Here is a 21,897-nt window from a genome sequence, read left to right as displayed (position 1 = left end):
TGTCTACTGCAGACAACCAGCTTTATGTTTTCTTTAATATCTGCAAGGTGGTGAAATGAACCCACTCACTGTTCCTGGTTCCATAAGGAGTAACCTGGAGGAACTTGCTACAGTAGTCTTTCCTGTGGACAGTAGGATGGATTTTTAACTCTTTGTCTGGGTGTGCAATGACTTTGAGTTTCTCTGGATCTTTTAGAAGTTGCTCTGATGAAGATGAGAGGCTGAAGCAAACAGAGAAGATGCTGGCAGCAGGACCAGTTTATTCAGACATGATGGAAAGAGTTCAGGGTCAAAAGTCTGTAACTATAAATGTCACCGTTTCCTGTTTTTAGCCAACATGAGGAAACCGTTTCCTACAAACTCTTTATCATCTTCTTGAACATTCAGAGCTTCTCCCAGTTTGAGAATCTTCCTTTAAAGTCTCTTTAAAGGAGCTCCATGTCCGGACTTCAGGGATACAGGATGGACAGCATTAATGTTTTGGGAATGAGGACCCTCTTGAGGCTAATGGGAATTTTTTGCCTTTTGATCACAGCTGAGGCTCAGATGAAGATCCCACCTGAGACGTAAGTGCACAATGTTTACGTCTCATAACCTCTGCAGAGGGTTAAAAATGTTTTTTTAAAGGCCTGCATTATTGTAAGACTGTAGATATCGTTAGAAACCTATGGATGGGAAAGTTGAATGTCATTCGCAGTTATGGTAACATGACTGACATGTTAATATGAACGCATATAGAATATAGTAAGCGTGTAGCTTGTAGAAAATAGTCCTGAATGGGCTTATTCCAGCTTCTGATAGTCAACTCCCAGAGTGCACTGCGCTTTTATGGAGGTCCCGAGAGAATAACTGTGTTTCAGCAGGCTGTTTTCCCTCAGGACTCCCTGAAATTTGCTCTCCACTGTCTTTGATTTTTGCAGGTGTGACAGTTAAAAGTGATGTAACACTTCTAAAAACTCAGATTTAGGAAACCCAAAAGCTTATTTTAACTCAGCTGTTCAACATGGGTCACACGAACTGGAGTACAGCATCCAGTTTGGCCAAAAAAACAGTTACTTTGCTATTAGGTTCTAAGCTGTTTAGGTTTTTTGTGTGGTTTATAAAGTTTTTCTTTTGTTAAAATAAGAAATACATTGCATTGCACATTTTTGACTACATGTCCCTGCTCTCCTCTGTGTGTGGGACCTGTGGGAGGCAACTGGAAAAATGAGCAAGGAGCGGAAATAACCTTCTTTGGAAAATGCCTGGTCTCACTCTTGGAGAGAGGTTGAGGAGCTCATAATAGAACTACTTTGGAAGAAGTGATTGGAGAAGGTTCAGACATCTGACTAGGATGCTAATTGGGTGGGTCCTAGGTGAGAAGTTTCAGACATATCCAGGGCAGAACCAGGACTCTGCCTTTCAACTGACTTTTCAGCAGCTTGAAAAGGTTTGGGAATTTCTGCATTGATTGTTGATCCTGCAACCCAGGTGAGCAGGACAATATGGATGAATCGAGGGTTTCCAGTACATTTTTCATCATACGAATAATCTCCACTATGGTAGACTTCTATCCCCTGATTTTTTTTTCTGATTTTGACTTTCTGGTTTAAATTATTGTTAATATGTGCAGAGGAGGTCAGGAGAGAACTGCAAGACTGATTGTCTACATCTGTAAAACATGCTGGAGGCTTTGTTTGGTTTGGGGCCGCGTTTCAGTCAGTGGTGTCTGAGATCTTTCCAGAATTTATGGAGAACACAGATTTTGATCGACCAACACAATCTGGAAAGTGTCTGATTGACAGTGGCTTCATTTTTTTATTATGACAATTATTCCAAACACTGCCAGCGCAATAAAAACACCTGGATAGAAAAACACACTTTAAGCCATGGATTGGCCTCCGCAGGGTCTGGACCTCAAGAGAGCCTGAAAATAGGCAGCCAACATCCAAAGAGCTTTGAACACCCTTCAGAGAACAATTCCTGAAGACTACTTAAGGAAATATATAAGAAAGCTGCCTAAGAGAGTTCAGGCTGTTGAAGAATAAAGCTGGTCGTACCAAATATTGATTTTCAAGCTCATTAAAATTGTAGCAACTTTGCTTGTCTCTTATGTACTGTTTGTGACATGCAAAGCTCTTGCAGTGTGTTTATCTACCCAACATGTTTGTGGTTTTGTGTTGTCTGTTTTGCTGCCGTTGAAGCTCATTATCATGAATCTGTGAGGCAGTTAGAGAGCAGCAGCTCCCTGCAGCTGCAGTCCTGCACAGCTACAGCTTCCTCACACGCTCCCTCTGCATCACCATCTGTGGGCCAGCATGGCTCGCTGGCCACGGTCACCTTTCCAAGCCTGACCCACATTCTCCACCAAACCGCCATAGGCCTGGACAAACAGGGCCACGTCACCTGGCTACAAATGCACCTAAACCCATGCAAATCCACCTCAGCCGCTGTGACATGCAGAGCTAAAGAGGCAGGACTTTGTACCAGTGACACTCAGTGAGCAGTAACTGAGGTAACGCGATACTGTCAGACTTTCAAGCAGGCCGTCACAGATGGCAGCATCAACAAAATGAAATAAGAAGCTGCAGAGTTCACTTTCACTGGCAGTTCTGATGTAGAAGATCAGGCATGTATTTCACACACAATAATAATATTTTATTTTATTTTGCATGTAAAGTATCGATCTATTGAATGTTTTGTTTTTCATCCAGATAGTTGTAGTTGTCACCTTTTACCAGCCTGCTGCTGCTTGGTTGCTTGCTCATACACCCATGCATGGATCAAAGTAGGAAGATGCTGTGCTGATGTAGTGACCAGTTCTGCCTCATTACTGGTCACATTACCACTTGACCAAAAGTGCTTCACTAGATTAAACTGATTGTTTTTTTGCCCCTTTTGTAAAGTTTGTGTTTCATATGTGGGAGCGGCTCGTTTGTTGATGTTGGTGATTAATGGTGTCTGTTGGCTGATATGAGCTAGTATTGCTAACTGTGATTCTATAAGATGGCAGATGAGGTTCACAGAGGCAGGAGCGAGTATAAAAGTCTTGTGCCTTGAACCCAACCTGCACACAGTCTACAGGCTGTTAGAAGCAGCCAAGAAACTAGAGGAAAGTCTTATTCTTTTGGTTGTGTTATAAACACTTAATATAAAGCAATAAAACAAGTATTTAATGCAAGTGCTGCATAGTGTACAGTTAACTGTAGCTTGTCTCCAGGCTTAATCATAAAGCTGTCTTATCGGCTGTATTAGACAGTACATTAACCCGATTTTTTTGCCATACATCACCACGATGAGTTAGATAAGCAGTTAAAAAAAAACTTTGACATCGCTCCAGGTCGCTGTCTGGACTGCTGACCTTTGACCTGGTTGTGAAATGAAATGATGGCTGTGTATTTTCTGTCAGTCAGTCTGCTGGGCAGATCACCCTCGGCACAGGGGATTAGCTGAATAGACTTCAGAGGTGATCTTGATGGAGGATTTATTTTGGGAGCATTTTTAGATTGAATTGGAGACGGATGGGAGACCGTTGCTTTCATATATGCTGCAGCATTTTAGGACTGTTAAACCTAACAGTGAATATAAAGTGATCAGCTGGTACTGTGAGAACTCTAAATGTGAGAAAATAAATTGCTCTATAGGGCTCTGCCCCCTCAGACTTATACTGGAAGCTGTTTTCACAGGTGGACTGCAGCCCAGAACATTTCTACACGTTACCCAACATCGACGCAGGCGAGAACAAGTAACTGTCCAGTAACTGCACAGCGGTATGGCGTGGACAGACCTGAACCGAAGAGCGTGCTTCTAGTTCTTTTTTGGACCGACCTGGTTTTGCCAACATTGCCTGGAGTTCATGACCCATACAATCAGACTTTCAGTAGCAGGAATACCAACCCAGTATCTCAGTTGCTTCCATTCATACCTCTGAACACATGAAATACACTTTAACATTCTTATTTAGAGTTTAAAGGCTCCCATGCCTGGCAGTACTTATTTTAATGTATTTTTACATTTTTATTTATTTATTTTTTTGGAAAAGGCTAGTAAGTAAAATTATGATGTTTTAAACAATGTGTCAGAAAAACAAGGAAACTCGGGGCAGATGAGTTTACAGGGATGTAATGAGCACTACCCATTCTTTGTTATTGACATCTCCCAGATGTTTGACATGTGACATTTTACGTTTATAGGCAGTGTAGGTGATTCATTTATTATTTATTTTTTCAGACCTGGCACAATTTGTATCGAAAATGAAAACATTTTTATGTTATAACAGGTAGAAAAATGTCAGAGTAATCATTGCTACCTGTTCAGTGCGAAGCTCTGGGAGGAGTGTTGAATAAATGAAGTTTATCCATCCATCCATCCATTCGCTTCCGCTTATCCTTTTCAGGGTCGCGGGGGGCGCTGGAGCCTATCCCAGCTGTCATAGGGCGAGAGGCAGGGTACACCCTGGACAGGTCGCCAGTCCGTCGCAGGGCCAACACACAGGGACAGACAACCATTCGCACTCACATTCATTCGCACATTCACACCTAGTGGCAATTTGGATTAATCAATTAACCTATCCCCTCAAGCTGCATGTCCTTGGACGGTGGGAGGAAGCCGGAGTACCCGGAGGGAACCCACGCAAACACGGGGAGAACATGCAAACTCCACACAGAAAGACCCCGGCCTGATGTTGGAATTGAACTCAGGACCTTCTTGCTGTGCGGCAACAGTGCTAACCACCGTGCCACCGTGCTGCCTTAAATGAAGTTTATAGTTTCGATCAATGATATCAGTCAAATGATTTGGAACACAAGGGTGCTGACAAAAACACAGAAGGTGGAGATAGAGGGGGCAGAGATGAAATGGTAAGATTTTTCTTGGGAGTCACTTGGATGGACAGGCTTAGAAATGAGTATATCTGCGGGACAGCTCAGGTTAGAGACAAAGTTGAAGAGTTGGGGCTGAGATGGTTTGGATATGTGCAGAGGAGGGATAGTGGATACGATGGAAAAAGGATCATGTAGATAAAGCTGCCAGGCAGGAGGAAAAGGGAAAGACCTCAGAAGATTCAAGCATGTGTTGAAGGAGGACAGAATGAGCGACTGAAGTGTTTCAAAGGCAGCAAATAAAGGATTAAATACAGCAACTAAAGTAAAACGTAAATCTGCAGAGAGCTGAAGGACAGAGAGATTCATCAAGGATTGCTGCTTTAAGTTAAACAGTTTGGAAAACTAAAGGCAGACGCTTATCAAGGCATGAACACCAAAGGCATAGTGGACTCTAATGCACAACCAGAAAGAGGCTGAACTGATCAAACTCAAGACCTTTATTGTTTACAAGAAGCACTGATTTTAAAACACAGAATAACTTCCATGGGGGAATTTCTCTAGGATAGAGGACACTGGCAAAAGCGGAATTCCTGAGTTTCCGGAGATGCAGTTAGACGAAGGTTCACTGGGAGAGAGGAGAGCAGTATTAGATCCAGAAGGCTGGGTTCGGGAGAAGTAAGGACTGAAGGTGCAGGCTTACACGTGAGGGTTGTTGGTAAGGTCCAGGAGGGTGCCAAACACCCAGGGAAGGTCACAAGGAAGGGTTTGAATACCACACTGAAAAAAAGACAATTGGGCAAAGACTGGATGTGTGAGCTGGTTCTTAAATACTTGGAGACAGGAAAATAAGCAACAGGTGTGCCACCATCTCCTGCTGGTGTGCAGGAGATGGTGGCAACTCCACCCAAAGGTAGAGCTCCACCTGCCCAACCCAGCCAAGGCCTGAGAAAGAAAACAGGAGCGAGACAGAAACACAAGCAAACCAGTGCCTACCATGACTCCAGCTCAGTCTTCCAGCAGTGTTCATCATCTCTCTGAGATCAGATTGAATTATTTGGGTTGTTCTGCTGACTATTACATTTTAAAATACGTAACTATAAGATGTTATCCAGCCAGCCTACTGATAACATGTTCCGGGGTCAAATTTCTATTCTATTCATGGTGGTCAAAATCTGCCATTTTTGATGTGTAAAAGAGTAAAGAGAAAATGGAGAGAAGAGTTCCTTACACGGGTAAACATGATTCAAACAAAATTATTGTTATTTTTAAAATTTTATACTGTCAAGAGTTCCGGGATTAAAGAAAAAACAGATAAAAATCTAAGAAAAAAGGGCAAAGCATCGAGCACTTAAATCACATGATCACTGATGGCATCGGGAGTTTTAACAAACTACAGTTTTGGCAGCTCTTTGCCGCTGAGAGTTGCTCATATATACACTGAACAAAAATATAAACGCAACACTTTTGTTTTTGCTCCCATTCCCCATGGGATGGACGTAGAGACCTAAAATTCATTCCAGATACACAATATAACCATCCCTCCCAAACAGTGGTCACAAATCAGTCCAAATGTGTGGTAGTGGGCACATCTGCTATATTGAGATAATCCATCCCACCTCACAGGTGTGCCACATCAGGATGCTGATCTGACAACATGAGTAGTGCACAGGTGTACCTCAGACTGCCCACAACAAAAGGCCACCCTGGAATGTGCAGTTTTGTCTCACAGCAAAATGCCACAGATGCCACAAGCAATGAGGGAGCGTGCAATTGGCATGCTGACAGCAGGAATGTCAACCAGATCTGTCGCCCGTGCATTGAATGTTCATTTCTCAACCATAAGCCGTCTCCACAGGCGTTTCAGAGAATATGGCAGCACATCCAACCGGCCTCACAACCGCAGACCTCGTGTAACCACAGCAGCCCAGGACCTCCACATCCAGCAGGTTCACCTCCAAGATCGTCTGAGACCAGCCACCCAGACAGCTGCTGGAACAATTGGTTTGCACAACCAAACAGTTTCTGCACAAACTGTCAGAAACCATCTCAGGGACGCTCAACTGCATGCCCGTCGTCCTCATCGGGGTCTTGACCTGACTCCAGCTCGTCGCCGTAACAGACTTGTGTGGGCAAATGCTCACATTCGATGGCGTCTGGCACGTTGGAGAGGTGTGCGCTTCACGGATGAATCATGGTTCACATTGTTCAGGGCAGATGGCAGCTGAGAATGTCCCAGTTCTTGCATGGCCAGCATACTCACCGGACATGTCACCCATTGAGCATGTTCGGGATGTGCTTGACCGGCGTATACAACAGCGTGTACCAGTTCCCACGAATATCCAACAACCTCGCACAGCCATTGAAGTGGAGTGGACCAACATTCCACAGGCCACAATTGACAATCTGATAGACTCCATGCGACGATGTGTTGCACTGCATGAGGCAAATGGTGGTCACACCAGATACTGACCGGTTCTGGGTCCCCAGACCCCCAATAGCGCAAAAAACTGCACATTCCAGGGTGGCCTTTTGTTGTGGGCAGTCTGAGGTACACCTGTGCACTACTCATGATGTCAGATCAGCATCCTGATGTGGCACACCTGTGAGGTGGGATGGATTATCTCAATATAGCAGATGTGTCCACTACCACACATTTGGACTGATTTGTGACCACTGTTTGGGAGGGATGGTTATATTGTGTATCTGGAATGAATTTTAGGTCTCTACGTCCATCCCATGGGGAATGGGAGCAAAAACAAAAGTGTTGCGTTTATATTTTTGTTCAGTGTAATAAGACGTGTGCATGATGGTACATAGCATTTCATAGTTTAAATGATTCATCAAAGGAATCTAGCACCCAGAATTTAAATGAACAGTAATTAGTTACATCTGTAGCAGAGCAGTGTGTCTTACATGGGTTATTGTCAAACCTGTTACAAGCCCACAGTGTATTTACTGTGTGTGTGTGTGTCTGCACTGAACTTAGAGGATTAATGTCCAGAACAGATGGAGCGTTACCCTCCTTTTCAACACATGCTGGGTAAACTCTCTCTCTCCTCTGTCTGTCTGTGTGAAGTGCTGTGACTGAGGCACTTCACACTGTCCTCATTATGTGTAATTATTCATCACCTGGACCTGGAATATTCTGATGATGTTTTCCCTCAGAATGGTTAAAGTGAACGTTGTTCTCCTCATCTCCAGATTGATGTTTTTGCTTTCCAATTCCAGGGGTAACTTTGAATAATTCATAGTTCAAAATGGGCCTTCAGGTCATCCTGTGTCTGAAACAAACTGTGTAGGCAGTGTTTCTGGATCATGTGCATCTATGACATGATGGAGCTTTAACCAGCCTGTGTGCATGGCCTTAGTTCACAATCAGTGATCATCAGCTTTGAGACATGGCTGAAATGCAGAAACCATGACAAAGCTTTCACTGGTTTTCACAGATGGTTATAGTACTTCACTCTTCTACATCTCTCCTGACCTCCTCTGTACATATTTTATTATATTATATTTCTATATCATATGATAGAAACATTATAGTGTCTGTTGTGTTAATTGTCCGTTTTGCTGTTGCGACACAAACCAAAACTTTAACTTGCAGCTTTGTTGCATTGCTGTGGGTCTGTGCTGAGTGGACCCCTGCAGCTCTCTGCTGTGACCCAGATGAGGAGCAGATTATCTAAATCTCTTTCATCACTGTCATATTTAAGGGCCTTTTTCTGCTGTAATGCACCGCTGCTGAGCCAAGCGTTGTCATGGAAACACACGGTCAAGCTTACGCTAAACACCTGACAGCGCAAGAACGTAACAACAGAACTTTTCATCCTGAGGTAAAGTGGTGGTATAGCATAAACAAAGGGTCCCTGCCTTTCTGCTACATAGACCATTGATGAGAAGTGCTCCAAGCTCAGTACGAGTCCAGTTTGTCTGAGTGCACCAATGATTTTTAGCATGCAGTGGCTAACAGCAAATTTTAAACATGGGCTTCTTTCATGACTGTTTCGCTGCGATGCTTTCCTCAACTAATATTTTAATGTTTAATCAAAGAAGTTAGAGGACAGCGTGTATGTAACAGATGGAGATCAAAAGGTCCAGCACACTGCGTTATTCAAACCCAGCTGGCATCGATAGCAGCTCAGACAGGTGCTACAAATCAGGCCAGCCAACCCAGGTGGTCAAACGCGATCCACAAGAATCAGGAAACCAAGCAGGATGAATCATATTATAAAGGAATAAAAACTGATAAACCTCATATATTCAAATCGGTAAGTACACAGAGTGAAACTTAACACAAAATAATATGTGGCATGACACTATATACACACTGCTCCGACAAATTGAGAGAACACTGGAAAAAAAAATCATGCTGCATATCGATACAGATATGGACTGCATGATGTGTTGGGAATAAAAGGATGTCACATTGTTTCAGTAGTTTCTACGGCCTGCATGCTTGTATGCATGCCTGACCCGGGCCGTGCTCGTAATGAGATGATGGATGGTGTCCTAGAGGATCTTCTCCCTAATTTTAATGCAGCCACACGTCTCAAAAAGTTGGAATAGGGCCATGTTTCCCACTGTGTAGTATCCACTCTACTTTTAACTCTACTTCTGGGAGAGGACAGTTTTCCCATTCTTGTCTGATAGAGGATCCTAGCTCTCAGCAGCCCTGGCTTGTCTTTGTTCTATTTTTGCTTTCTTGGTGCTCCAAATGTTCTCACACACTGCAGGCAGGAAAGTTCAGCAACCAAACTCTTCTACTATGAAGCCATGCTGTTCGAGTAGATGAAGTATGCGGTATAAGATTATCTTTCTGAAATATACAAGGCACCTCTGACAAAGACATCATCTGTAAAAAAGTGTATATTTCTGTCAGCATTGATTTCACCTTTCCAGATTTTCGAGCTGCCAGTTCCAGACACTGACGCACCTCCGTACCATCAGAGAGGCGGACTGAGCTGAATACCGATAATGAGCCGGCTGGTCCGTGTCCTTGTTGCCTGCAGTGTTCTTGTTTTCAGCTAATGTTTGGCTTAATTGTTCTAAAATTCACGCTTTCCCTTGATAAACAGTTTGATTACATTCTCACATTGTATGAAAGTTTCAGAGTCCAACAACGTTGGTGAAACTTTCTTTGAAGTGGATGTAACAGTGGCTAATAGCAAAAACAGCAGAACTTGATGAGCTTCTCGGAGTCATTGGCTTGTATTAAACTCGTTTCACAATGTTTTACAGTCCAAATAGACATGGACACATTGACAGCTGAGGTAAACAACAGCCTAAGAGCCAACACTCACTTTACAGCCAGAGCTGTTTGTCTTACAGCAGCCATCTTAGTTAGGATAATACATGAAGTTCATTTAACTGCAATCTACTGATATCTAGTGGTGAGATTTTCTTTTCTTTTCTTTTTGCTTGTTTGTTTTATTTTGTTTTGTTTCCTTATCTTTTGTTTGCGTCTCTTCTTGTGGTTTTCTAACAGTCTGTAATGTGAGTCCTTGATATTGTCTGTTGTCTTTCTGTCTTGCAGGGTGCAGCAGTGGGCGTTGAGATTCTCTGCAGAACTTCGAGAGTGTGCAACCAAATACTCTGGATCTCTGCTGCTGCAGAAGGTAAATGAAGCCAGAACTGGTAAAAGCAAATTTCAAATTCAAAAGTCGTCCTAAAAAAATGTTCTAGGATTTGTCATTTCGACAAGCCTCAGACTTTTACCAAACATTTGCACAAGGCTGCAAGAAAGCATAAATACTGACTGAGCAATGGTTTGGCCAACGTGTCCAAAACTGAGAGGTTCTATTTCAGCCTTTCATACTTCTGGAGCGTTCACTCTCTGTAGGTTCTACAAAGAAGTCTCATAAACCATTGAGGTTTGTATTTGTCTTTTCTGGTGTTGTATTCATTTGGGTTGAATTTTCTTTTAATAATTAAAACATGGCCAAAGTCTACTTTAGATGTGAGTTTCTTACCCTCAAACTGGTCCTGAGGCTTCTGACTGTTTGAACTGGAAACAAAGAGCAATTGGAAGAGTTCGGATGTGCATTCGTGTATGTTGGTGAGTGTTCCTATCATTGTGTGTGTGTGTGAGTCTGTGTGCACACTTATGCTTGTTTGCCAGGACAAACACACCCAGGGATCATGATAATGCCCAGATTGAGGACTGAGCCCTCTTTACCAGCGTCAGGATTTATCTGTCAGATTTAGAGCCGTCAGAGGCAGTCAGCAGTTTGTATGCTTTTAAACACACATCCACCTCCTGCAGAATACACAACATGCGTGTATAGGAACCAAAATAACCCCCAGATAACATTGTTTTCTGCCTTGCGGGTTTCATGTTGTTTTCATGTACGTTTTCTCTGGCCATGAATGAGAGATAAAATACAGCAATTGTTGGAGGATTGCTATATGAGCAAATCTATGAATGTATCAGTGCTAAAATGAATGTTAAATGATGTTAAAAGGCTGACCCTCAAGATCATCTTGTATAATAACCACCCCATAAACTCTATGGGATTACTTTATGTGCCTCCTTATCCTTCTCACCTCAGTGACATCTGGAAGATAACACAAAGAAATAAAAATAATTAAACAAAGATTCAAACCACATTTATCCACCATAAATTAAAAAAACAATGAAATGCCAATTTCAGCAATAGTAGTGCTAAGCACATTAATAATGGTGAGTTGTGTTTGTGTGTTGTTCACACTTAAAGTCTGGTTCGCTTGCAGAGACGAGCAGGGTAGAGCTACTTGAAAGGATTCAGGCCACGACTGGGACCAAAAAATGATTGAAACATCCCCAACTGGCTGATCAAGAAACCTTTTTTTCAGGGAGTTTAAGCCCACATTACATCATCAGCATCACTCTGTGCATTTCAGCAGTGTGGGGGAAGACAGGAAGCCAGAATATCCTAAAATAAATCCAGTTTTGGAAACTAGCATTTAAAACTAAGAGCACATGCAGCTCAGTGCCCTAGCACAGATTTATTAGGAGAAAAATGATGCTACGGGTAATTACGGTACTTACAAGGATGTTTTTGGTAGTGTTTGCATCCATGTGTCATCATTCTGTAAACATCATAGCTTAAAAAGGTTTGAATGATCTTGTGATAAAACTGTAGGGGTGTAGAGTGGGGTCATGTTAGCAGTCCATTAAAATCTGGCTTACATCCATCGAGGTTTTCGAAGTCAACTTAATGATTTATTGGTCACAATTTAACAAAACCAATTTACGAAACACTGCAATAAATGTCATACATGTAATAATCCACATAAATGATAGAAAATAATTGCACTTAAAATGATGTCAAGTATATTTACTTTGTTTTTAAGAAGGCACATTTTAATAAAGCCTGCACTTTGCACTTGTTTCGTAGTGTTTCCTCCCTTAAATGAAATATCTACTTTGCAAGTATTGCAAGTTGCCCTGTTGTCATCCGTTCTCGTAAAGTATAACCAAGCTTTTGAGCATTTGAGCCGCTGGCGCCGTGTTTCCTGCCAGGTAAATGACGCTCCGCAACGTGGTGACGTCATTCGGGGCGACTGGACTCGATAAGGGAATCGTTTGCAAAAATGGCAAACGATTCCAAGGAATTGAAACAGTGGGAACCGGTTTTCAACAAGAACCGGGTTTCGATACCCATCCCTAGTTGAGGATGTCATTTAGCTGTTTGAATCAGCTGTGTTGGATCAAGGACACAGCTAAAACTCGCAGGACACCGGCCCTCGAGGCCTGGAGTTGCCCACCCATGTTATACATGGTTTCCCTTGGCAGTATCTTCAGAAGGCATAGCATACATGTGGCAGTATAATGTCCTCGTAAGTGGATATCAGGCCCTTGTAGAGCAAAATTTTGTATTTTGGTCTAGACAACCCAAAATGGGATGTCCGCATATGTGGACATCAGGTCCTAGGAGGTTAAAGACCTCATAGTACCGTATCACACCAAAGGAAAGTACTGTTGCTGCACAGCAAGAAGGTCCTGAGTTCAATCCCACCATCAGGCCAGGGTCTTTTTGTGTGGAGTTTGTATGTTCTCCCCGTGTACTCTGGCATAATGGTGCGAATGGTTGAATGGTTGTCTGTCTCTGTGTGTTAGCTCTGCGACAGACTGGCGACCTGTCCAGGGTGTCCTCTGGATAAGCGGAAGTGAATGGATGGATGGATATCATTAATCTCTGGCTCTCTTCCACAGCATGTCTTTTGTCTTGTCTTCCTCCCCTCACCTCTAACTGGTCGTGGCAGATGGCTGCCCCTCCCTAGCCTGGTTCTGCTGCACGTTTCTTCCTGTTAAAAGGGTTTTTTTTCTTCCCACTGTTGCAGAGTGCTTGTTCATAGGAGGTCATATGATTGTTGGGGTTTTCTCTGTATTATTGTAGGGTCTTTACCTCACAATATAAAGTGCTTTGAGATGATTGTTGTTGAGATTTGGTGCTATAGAAATAAAATTAAATTGAATTGACCTCTCAGTGATGGGTCACTCTGCAGCAACCCATCATAATCAAAGGTACACTAGGTTACATTTCCACTGAGGCCCCTTCCTCTAAGATGCAAAACAACCACTGAGAAATCCTTTTTGTGACTCCATAGAGCTCTGTGCTCATTATACTGTACAGCAAGTGTGCAGGACTGAGATAAAATATTTTCACAGAGGTTGGACTCAATGTTTGGCTCTGCTTGTGTATTTGCTTCAGTTTGGGCAGCTTGAACTAATTGGAATTAGGGAGTGACTTAATGAAGAGATTCAGAGTGTAAATACCCAGACTGGGCTGACCCTCCGCACACTCAGCTGGTTTATCCACCTCGAGCTTCTTGATCCAAAGAAAGTGACCCAATAACCTCAGATATCCCCTCAGTATAAGAATACACGCAGAGAGAGAGAGAGAGAGAGAGAGAGAGAGAGAGAGAGAGAGAGAGAGAGAGAGAGAGAGAGAGAGAGCGAGAGAGAGAGAGAGAGAGAGAGCGAGAGAGAGAGAGAGAGAGAGAGAGAGAGAGAGAGAGAGACGCCTCCACTGGAGTTGATTTACTCTGAATTATCTCATAAAAAAGGCAGCTGCATTTTATTTATACTGTAAACACAGGATAAGACATCAGACCTTGTTGGGAATATCCTGAAATGTCGTAATAACTGATGACACGCTGCAAGTTTGTCTTTCTAGAGTTAATGTTTATTTAATGTACAGATTCAATGCTTTTCTTTGTTGTTACCAGAACGGTATGGATATTTTGGTGGCTGCAGCTCAGGAGTTAGAGCCTTGGCTGCTCCAAGGTGCTCTCTAATGCATTCATCTAAGCGCGGATGAGTTTAACTGTTAGATAGAAAAGCAGTTAGATGTTGAAGAAAGTGCTTGTAGGAATGTGAGTGCGTGGGTGAATGGGGGATGATGTGTAAAGTGCATTGAAATAAATATTAAATATGTTATATGTGTTGTTATTGTATATTTAAAAAAAACTTCTGCTGTTCTTGACTCTGTCTTTGTTTTTGTCTCAGAAATTGAAGGATGTGGAGCCAATCATTAAGATCGTAGAGGTGGATGGACAAGACCTGGTGAAGGACTACTCTGATGAAATCGAACGAATGTTGGGAAGTAAGATGAAGTCGGTGATGGTGAGGATCATTAAAAGGAGGTTTTTCAGGACTATTCCTGGGAGACCGAACTAATTTGAACCCATGATTTTTAAAATAATGTGATTCCTGCTTTTGCATCTTCATTACAAGATTGTGTTTTTTAGTACATGCTGTTATAATTTGTGTCATTAGTTTGCTGCCTAACAAAACACAGCAGAATGATCCGTTAGACAGTTTTCTTTGTGGCATGAACAATATCACTGTGATCACTTTGTATAAAGTGTGCAGCTGGAGCAGTTGAAGTAGAAGTAGTTGGGTCTGACTGGTCTTATGGAAAAATGTGTGATGGTCCTAAATGTATTTCAACTGGAAGAATGTTTCATGGCTGTGCATCAAGCTGGAAGCTCAGAAAACCGAGCTTTAAAAAAGCCTCTGTTATTTATGCATTCAAATCATGTTCTGTTTCTAACTGTCATGATAGGCTGTGTGGCAGGCAGGAAGGAAAAAGGACCCAAAATGCAGGACTCTCAAAGACGGGACTGGAACTGAAAACACAACTTTAATGCTGGAAAAATCTCCTTATAAATAACTCCCACAAAAACAAAACAAAACTCAGAACAGAGGAATTGCACCACTGGAACACTACAAACACACAGCATGTAGACCGTATGACGCAACAAAGACCAAAGGCCAACACAGGGCTTAAATACGCAGTGGCGTAATCAGAGAATGGAAAACAGGAGGGAGACACAGCTGGGAGAAATTAGGGCTAACTGAATACGCTGACATAGGACTGGAACTATCAAAATAAAACAGGAAACAATTTACAAAGACGCAGACTTGACAGAGACAGACAGACTTGACAGAAAATATAATACAAAATCAAACCAGCACAACTCAAGAATCAGAACATAAATCATAATCTAGAAAAACACCAAAATATAACAAACAGAAAAAGCTGCGTCAAAATGACCCAGAACTGTGACACTAGCCTTGATAAAAATCATTTTGGTGCTTAAATGTTGCCTTTGTTGATGAATTCCTTTGTGTTGAACTCTGCGCTACAGTAACTAATTCACTTTTTCCCAACGCAGCTAAATCCAGCTGTGCATATTCCTTTAAAGCCATTCATATCTGAATTTTTCTTAAAGGAAGTGCCACAACTCATGGAGCCACAACTCATATTGTTGTGGCTCTAAGGAGTCCTGATAATATTGATAATAAAAACGAAAAGAATCTGCTCACCAAAGTCCTTTTCTTTCTATACTCTTTTGAGACTGTATAATAATAATAATAATAATAATAATAATAATAATAATAATAATTTCTTAGCTCATTGTAGCTAATGAACCTTTAAAATGTAGATTTTGCACATTTCATAATTTTTCGCTGGTTTGCTTTTCTGTGCATGTGCAGTGCAGTCTTTTAGTCTCCGTTTTATTTCTCTCCTCTTTTTCTTGTGCCAGAGGTTAGCAGAATCTGCAGAAGACTCAGATTTGTACCATGAATTCAATGCAACATTAAAGGTCAGTGCAACTCTTTGGTTTTGATGATAACTGATTCACTGGCTAGTTTGGAATCACCCAGGACGTATTCTGTATTCTGCATGTTTAAATTAATGCTGATGGACGATAAAACCTCCAAGTCTGTCATGTGTCAGTGTTTGGTGCATTTGTACTTTCCTTGTCTTTAGCTGAATGCTATCATTAGCTGACTGTGCGTGGATCAGAGTTGACAGCAGGCTGTGAGGCCGGAGCAGATTGGAGGTTTAAACCTCAGCTGACTCCTGAAATTAGATTAGGTCAAACTTCACTGATCCTATAGGAAACTGGGTCGCAAAGAAACGCACAATAAGCATCAGGGAAGTTAAGTATTTCTGGATTCTTCCATCTGTGGGTTTGTATTTCTGATATTCTGCCGTAAACTTATGTGAATGAAACAAATGTAATTTGTTCTGTACACATTTTCATATTGTGAAGCCAGAGATGTTTAACCCTTTAAAGCCGGTCGGAGTGGGCACGCTCCTTTTGCGTAACTATTTTTAAATCCCAGTAGCACTGCAACCATGTAAGCTAGCGCAATAATTTTTTTTTGCATATGAAGCCGGATGAGTTGTACTTACATCTTATGCCATCAGCTTGTCCTAGGTCACGGTTTCCTTCCACATAAAGCTTTGCAAAAACTGCATAAAAAGCACTTGCAGCAACAAAAGCATAATATTCCAGAAACACGCTTTGCTGATCCGATCAGCTGTTTGTAACACTTCCTACGTCCATCAGCGCGAACTATCGCATGTCCGCCATGACCTGCCCGAAACCGGAAGTGACGTCATTTTGCGGAAATGTAGTTTTTACCATCAGGGCCTTATGAGCCTATACTGGTGGGTTTTTTTTTTTAATAATTTGCATTATAATATTTATTTTTGTTTTTCCTGCAGTATATAAAAATTGGTGTATTTCAAAAATAAAACTATGAAGACACTTAAAATAAATTTCCTGTGGTGGGAAACTATTTTGTGCAACTTTTTTGTATTTGCAGTTTTGAGGGTTAAGCCTCTTAAATTTCTCTAACTAGAAATATATGTTAAAAAAACAAAAACGATTTTCAATTTTTTTTGTAGTTTATTGCACTTTTTTGCAATTTATGTAATTAGTATGCACTTAATGCATACATATTATTAAAATTTGGACTGTAATGGTTGTATTGCTGTATAGCAACTTGAAATGCTCCCAAAAATGTCACTACAGCATGTAAAAATATAATATAAGCTCTGGCGGACTTGGTTCTATGGTAGGTCTTAAAGGGTTAAACAGTATATTCAAACACAAGCACCTAATGATAGAGTTTGTGATGTTGTACATGGTAGAAGTCCTAAGTCAATTCAGCTTCATTTAAGCAACACTAAATAAAAGTTATACCAGAGCACCTTATATCATAAGGTCCAAATAATAACCCAACAATACCATTACCATCACTTGGTGACAGAAGAGGGGAAAAACTCATTTTTGACAGGAAGGGATGCAGGAAGGTCCTGTACAAGGAGAGAGAGGACAGAAAGAAAAACCACAAGATAAAAGCTTATTGATATACAGTATTGGTGAGAGAGTACACAAGAGGCACTCATGCATTATGGGACGTTTAGGACCTTAATGAGCCCGTAGCGGCAGAGGCGCCCTGATCCAGTCAAACCTTATTAAAAAGGAAATGTGAGATGCAACGTGTTTTTATAGCTACTGTCAACATCAAAAACTTTTTCTCAGCCTTTGTTGCCAAAAACCTGACAGTTTTCAAGCTCTGCATGCTTATGGTGGCCCTGAGGGGTCAAAAACACAAAAACACATTAGACCAGATTCTAACTCCTCAATAATCTGAATGAACTGAAAATCAGGATTTCTGTGTGAAAAACAAAACAAACTGAATTTCCTGTTGCTGCCTCTCCCAGTTTGATTACTACAATTCGATGATGATCAACACTGCGGATGAGGATGGGAACTATGTGGATCTGGGTGGAGAATTTCCCCTCGAGGAGAATGAACATTTTAATAAACTGCCTGTCAACACTCAGATGAGCAACATCCAGGTTCCCACCAATGTGTACAACAAAGGTCAGAGGTGCTTCATGGCTGACTCCCTCAACATAGGTCATGGCTCTTTAAAAGGAAGCTCTAAATCAGCATGTTTTTCCTCTGTGTGCAGATCCTAACATCCTCAATGCCATCTACAACACAGAGGCTTTAAACGACGTCTTCATCGGTAACTTCCAGAAGGATCCTACACTCACCTGGCAGTACTTTGGCAGCTCCACGGGTTTCTTCAGGATCTACCCTGGTGAGTTCAGCCATAAAGTGTCCTGCTCGTTTCCAGCTCCATGATTTTATTTTTGGCTCTAATAGAGTAGCTTTGCATTATTTCACAATTCAAAATAATCCTTATGGTATCATTTACTCTTTTTCATGCATCTGTTGCCACTGATGGTGCCTCTGTTCTGTTCTGGGCTCTTGCTGTGGAAATACCAGTCTTTGTTTGACCCTTATGGTCCTGACTGAAATAAAACAAGTGAAATTAGGCAGTTTGACATCATTTTGGAATGATCATATAATACAATTCCATACAATCCACACAAACTTCCCTGTTTGTCTTTCAATATTTCTTATATCCTTGTATCCATGTACGTTTTTTCTTATTGATATCACAGGTGTCACTCTGTGAACTGACTCCTTGTCTTTTGGTCAGGTATTAAATGGACTCCAGACTCCAACGGTGTTGTAGCCTTCGACTGCAGGAACAGAAACTGGTGAGTTTGTTCTACCAATCATTTGTCTTTGCCTTCTGAGGTACAGCTCATTTGAATTTTTTTGTATTTATGGTAAATGGTAAAGTTCAGTGGTGATAATCATGTGGGGGACACATTACTCCAGAACCCGAGAACCTCAAAAGCTTAATGGGCTCAGGTTTTCCTGCTTTTTATCTCTGAGAGGCTTTGAAGTGACAGAGTCACACTACTCACTGGGGCTCTGCTATTTTTGGAACAGTAAAATAATCATTTCTGAGGTTATGTGCTTAAGCATAACAAGGGCTATATTTTACCTTGGCTGTTTGGTTTGATGACCCACTGAAGCCTGCTTGATTAGGGTTGTGTCTCACTCGAATGATATTAAATACTTAAATGTCCTGCAGGCAAACACTGAGGCAGCTGGGTTGCTAAGTTTAGCATGTTAATTTTAAAGGTGTCAACTCACCAGCAGCAGAGAAAGAGAAACACAGAATCCACTAATGAGGGAGGCTGGAAGCACCTCAGTCAAAGTGTGAATTTAATCTTTTTACAGATGCAAGAAGAAGAAGACTTCATTATATTTCACTGCCTTCAGCTCCCCACACAAATAAAGCTGCTTCAGTTAAAGACATAAATGCTTCTGCCTGAACGTAAACCAGCCAAACATGGTGCTTACTCTTCCAGTGGGAGATAGAAAAGCTTCCAAATTTCTGAACACTTGTAGAATCATCATCTTTAAGAGTAAAACCTCATTATCAGGGATGTACCAACTGTGCTACTGTGTATAGACTTATCTATATAACAGCAGGAATTAGTACAATGCAAAAATGGAATAAATCCCTCCATGAGGCTGAATTTGAGTCAGTCTAAGTGGCCACTCCGCTGGCTTTGCATTGGTTGAGCAGAGGCCAGCCAGACACTGATCCTCTGGAAAAGACGATAAGCTGCTCCTTAGCCGGGTCACGGCAGCCCACATGGCACCATATGTGACTGCTCATGCATTTCTAAATAATACCAGAGAACTGCATATGTCCCTGAATGCCTCATCGCTCCACATTACTGCAGCTGAGCTGCCATACATCTGCAGGGACTTACATTGAGAGAGACTGTGAAACATGCAGATTGAGTTTGTGATGATAGATGATACGTTTTTATCTGCAGGGGCAATTCCTGGATTTTCTAAAAGCAGCTCATAAAGAACCTGTTGAGAATGTTCGCTGGAAATCAGACATTTCTGCCAGAAATTAATAACAAACTCCTTACGTTGATTAGAATTCACCGAACTATAAAGATTAGATTTTTACACAAATCCCCAGTTCCCCTGTATGAAGCTAACAATCTGTTAACCATAAATATATTTTATTCTGTTCAGTGCTGGACAGTCACAGTCTAAAGGTTTAAATTCACCTTTGCAAAGTAAAGGAGTACAGGAGAACCAGATTTCTGTGAGTTATATGATGAGGCCACTTTTCTTTTCTTTCTTTCTTTTTTTCTTCTTCAAAAATTGGCCCAGGAGCATCCACACAGTTTTTCCCAGAGACGAGAAGATCTGCAGTTCATGGTTCCCTCTAATATCTCTGTCCATGTTTGAGAGTGACAGCTTAAAGTATGATTTACTGCTCAGCTTTTAATTGTTATGTGTTATCATAATTAGTTAAGTTGGACATTTTGCAGACAGCTTAAAGTGGCCATTAGGGGAAGTGCAGTTTTCGGTTCTTCTATATTGGCTGTACTTTGCAGGCTCGAAGGTTGCCTGATGCTCCTGTTCACATTTGACCTTTGGCTGCTGGAACTGTTGCAGTTAGATTGTTTTAATGGATGTTGAAGGACACTCTAAGATTCCTCACAGTGTTACTGGAGGCCAGTGTAATCCAGAGTAAGTATTGGGTTAGACATCATGTCTCCAAGGTTTATGGGCCGACTACAATCATTTCAATTTTGTCTGAATTTAGAAGCAGGAAATTCGAGGTCAGCCACTCCTTTGTCTTTAAGACATTCTTGTGGTTTAAGTAACTGGTGTGTGTCATCTTGCTTGGTGGATAGATACAGCTAGGTATCATCTGCATAGCAATGATAATGTACGCTCAAAAAAATCTGTTGTTGGATGAACACAATTTAATCGTGGCACCTTTTTCCACGTGATTTAACCAAGTACAATAACCCATTTTTGACCATGTCAAACCAACACATTTGGCATTTGGTGGTTTAATGTAATCAGATTACGTTGGATCAACGTAGTATACTTACATTGACTTGAAGTGATTTATTGAAGTATTTAAAGTGAAATTTGTTTTAATTCATTCGACACAAGTTAAAAACTTTAGGAGAACACAATGAAATCTTGTTGTTTGAACAACTACTTTGGTAATCAAGGCAATTAGTCTTGCTTAATGAACCAATATGGCGGTTGATGATTTCATAGAGACAAACAACCATTTGCACTGACATTCATGGATAATTTAGAATCACCAATTAACGTAACTCTAATTACACACTGCAAACCAGCCAGATTGTGGATTTGAACCCAGGCCCTTCTTGCTGTGAGGCAACAGCAGTAACCATCACACCTCCAAGCTGTCACTCCAGGCTTAACAAAAGTAGGAAAGATATGTTTACAAGGCTTGATGCAGAATTTTCTGTACGTTTTTGTCCTTGACAGGTTGAACCACAATAAATAGCAATAGCATACACGTGGTGTGGGTGTAGTTGTCTGCCTCTTAAAACTCCAGCGATTTTCCTGCAGTTTGACCTCTAATATGATCTTGTGAATTTCGTGATTCCAGACAACTAACCACTCTTACTAGATCGTATCAGGTCATCTCAACAAGAACAAATTAAGTTGCTGAAGTTCATGCAGATGCTATATGATTTAATCACGTTCACCATAGAAACATGAAATTATTTAGTTCAAATTACAAGTTTGAATCTTGTACACGTAACAACCAACCAATTTCATTTTTCTGAGTGTATGCTAATAATATATAATATATGTATACAGGTATAATGTCAATGGCACTGCTCCACTACTCTGTGGAGTTTGGACCAATGTTATTGATCCCAACAGCCATTGGCTGTCTCCACTTCCTGTGTACAGGTACATCCAGGCTGCCACGTCTCCCAAAGACATCATCATCATGGTGGACATTAGCGGCAGTATGAAGGGACTGAAGATGACCATTGCCAAACACACCATCAACACCATTCTGGATACACTGGGAGAGAACGACTTTGTCAACGTCATTGCTGTGAGACAT

General features: G+C 41.4%; 1 protein-coding gene across 1 annotated transcript in view; it reads left to right on the top strand.

The window, feature by feature from the left end:
- The first annotated feature begins 438 nt into the window (after window positions 1-438).
- LOC146629659 (voltage-dependent calcium channel subunit alpha-2/delta-4-like) overlaps window positions 439-21,897 on the top strand; it is an 87,125-nt gene continuing 65,666 nt past the window's right edge. The window contains exons 1-8 of the mRNA XM_085360168.1: window positions 439-566; window positions 10,336-10,417; window positions 14,293-14,409; window positions 15,837-15,896; window positions 17,813-17,975; window positions 18,067-18,198; window positions 18,604-18,664; window positions 21,738-21,888. Of these exons, the coding sequence (XP_085216294.1) occupies window positions 439-566; window positions 10,336-10,417; window positions 14,293-14,409; window positions 15,837-15,896; window positions 17,813-17,975; window positions 18,067-18,198; window positions 18,604-18,664; window positions 21,738-21,888 (894 nt within the window). The remainder of the gene's footprint in view (window positions 567-10,335; window positions 10,418-14,292; window positions 14,410-15,836; window positions 15,897-17,812; window positions 17,976-18,066; window positions 18,199-18,603; window positions 18,665-21,737; window positions 21,889-21,897) is intronic.

This window comes from Diplotaxodon limnothrissa, linkage group LG7 (genome assembly GCF_057381915.1).
Source record: "Diplotaxodon limnothrissa isolate DT_005_m linkage group LG7, D_limnothrissa_male_GT1.1, whole genome shotgun sequence".
Lineage (NCBI taxonomy): Eukaryota > Metazoa > Chordata > Actinopteri > Cichliformes > Cichlidae > Diplotaxodon > Diplotaxodon limnothrissa.
Note: the sequence above shows the minus strand (reverse complement) of the source record. Positions and strands in the feature narration are given on the sequence as shown.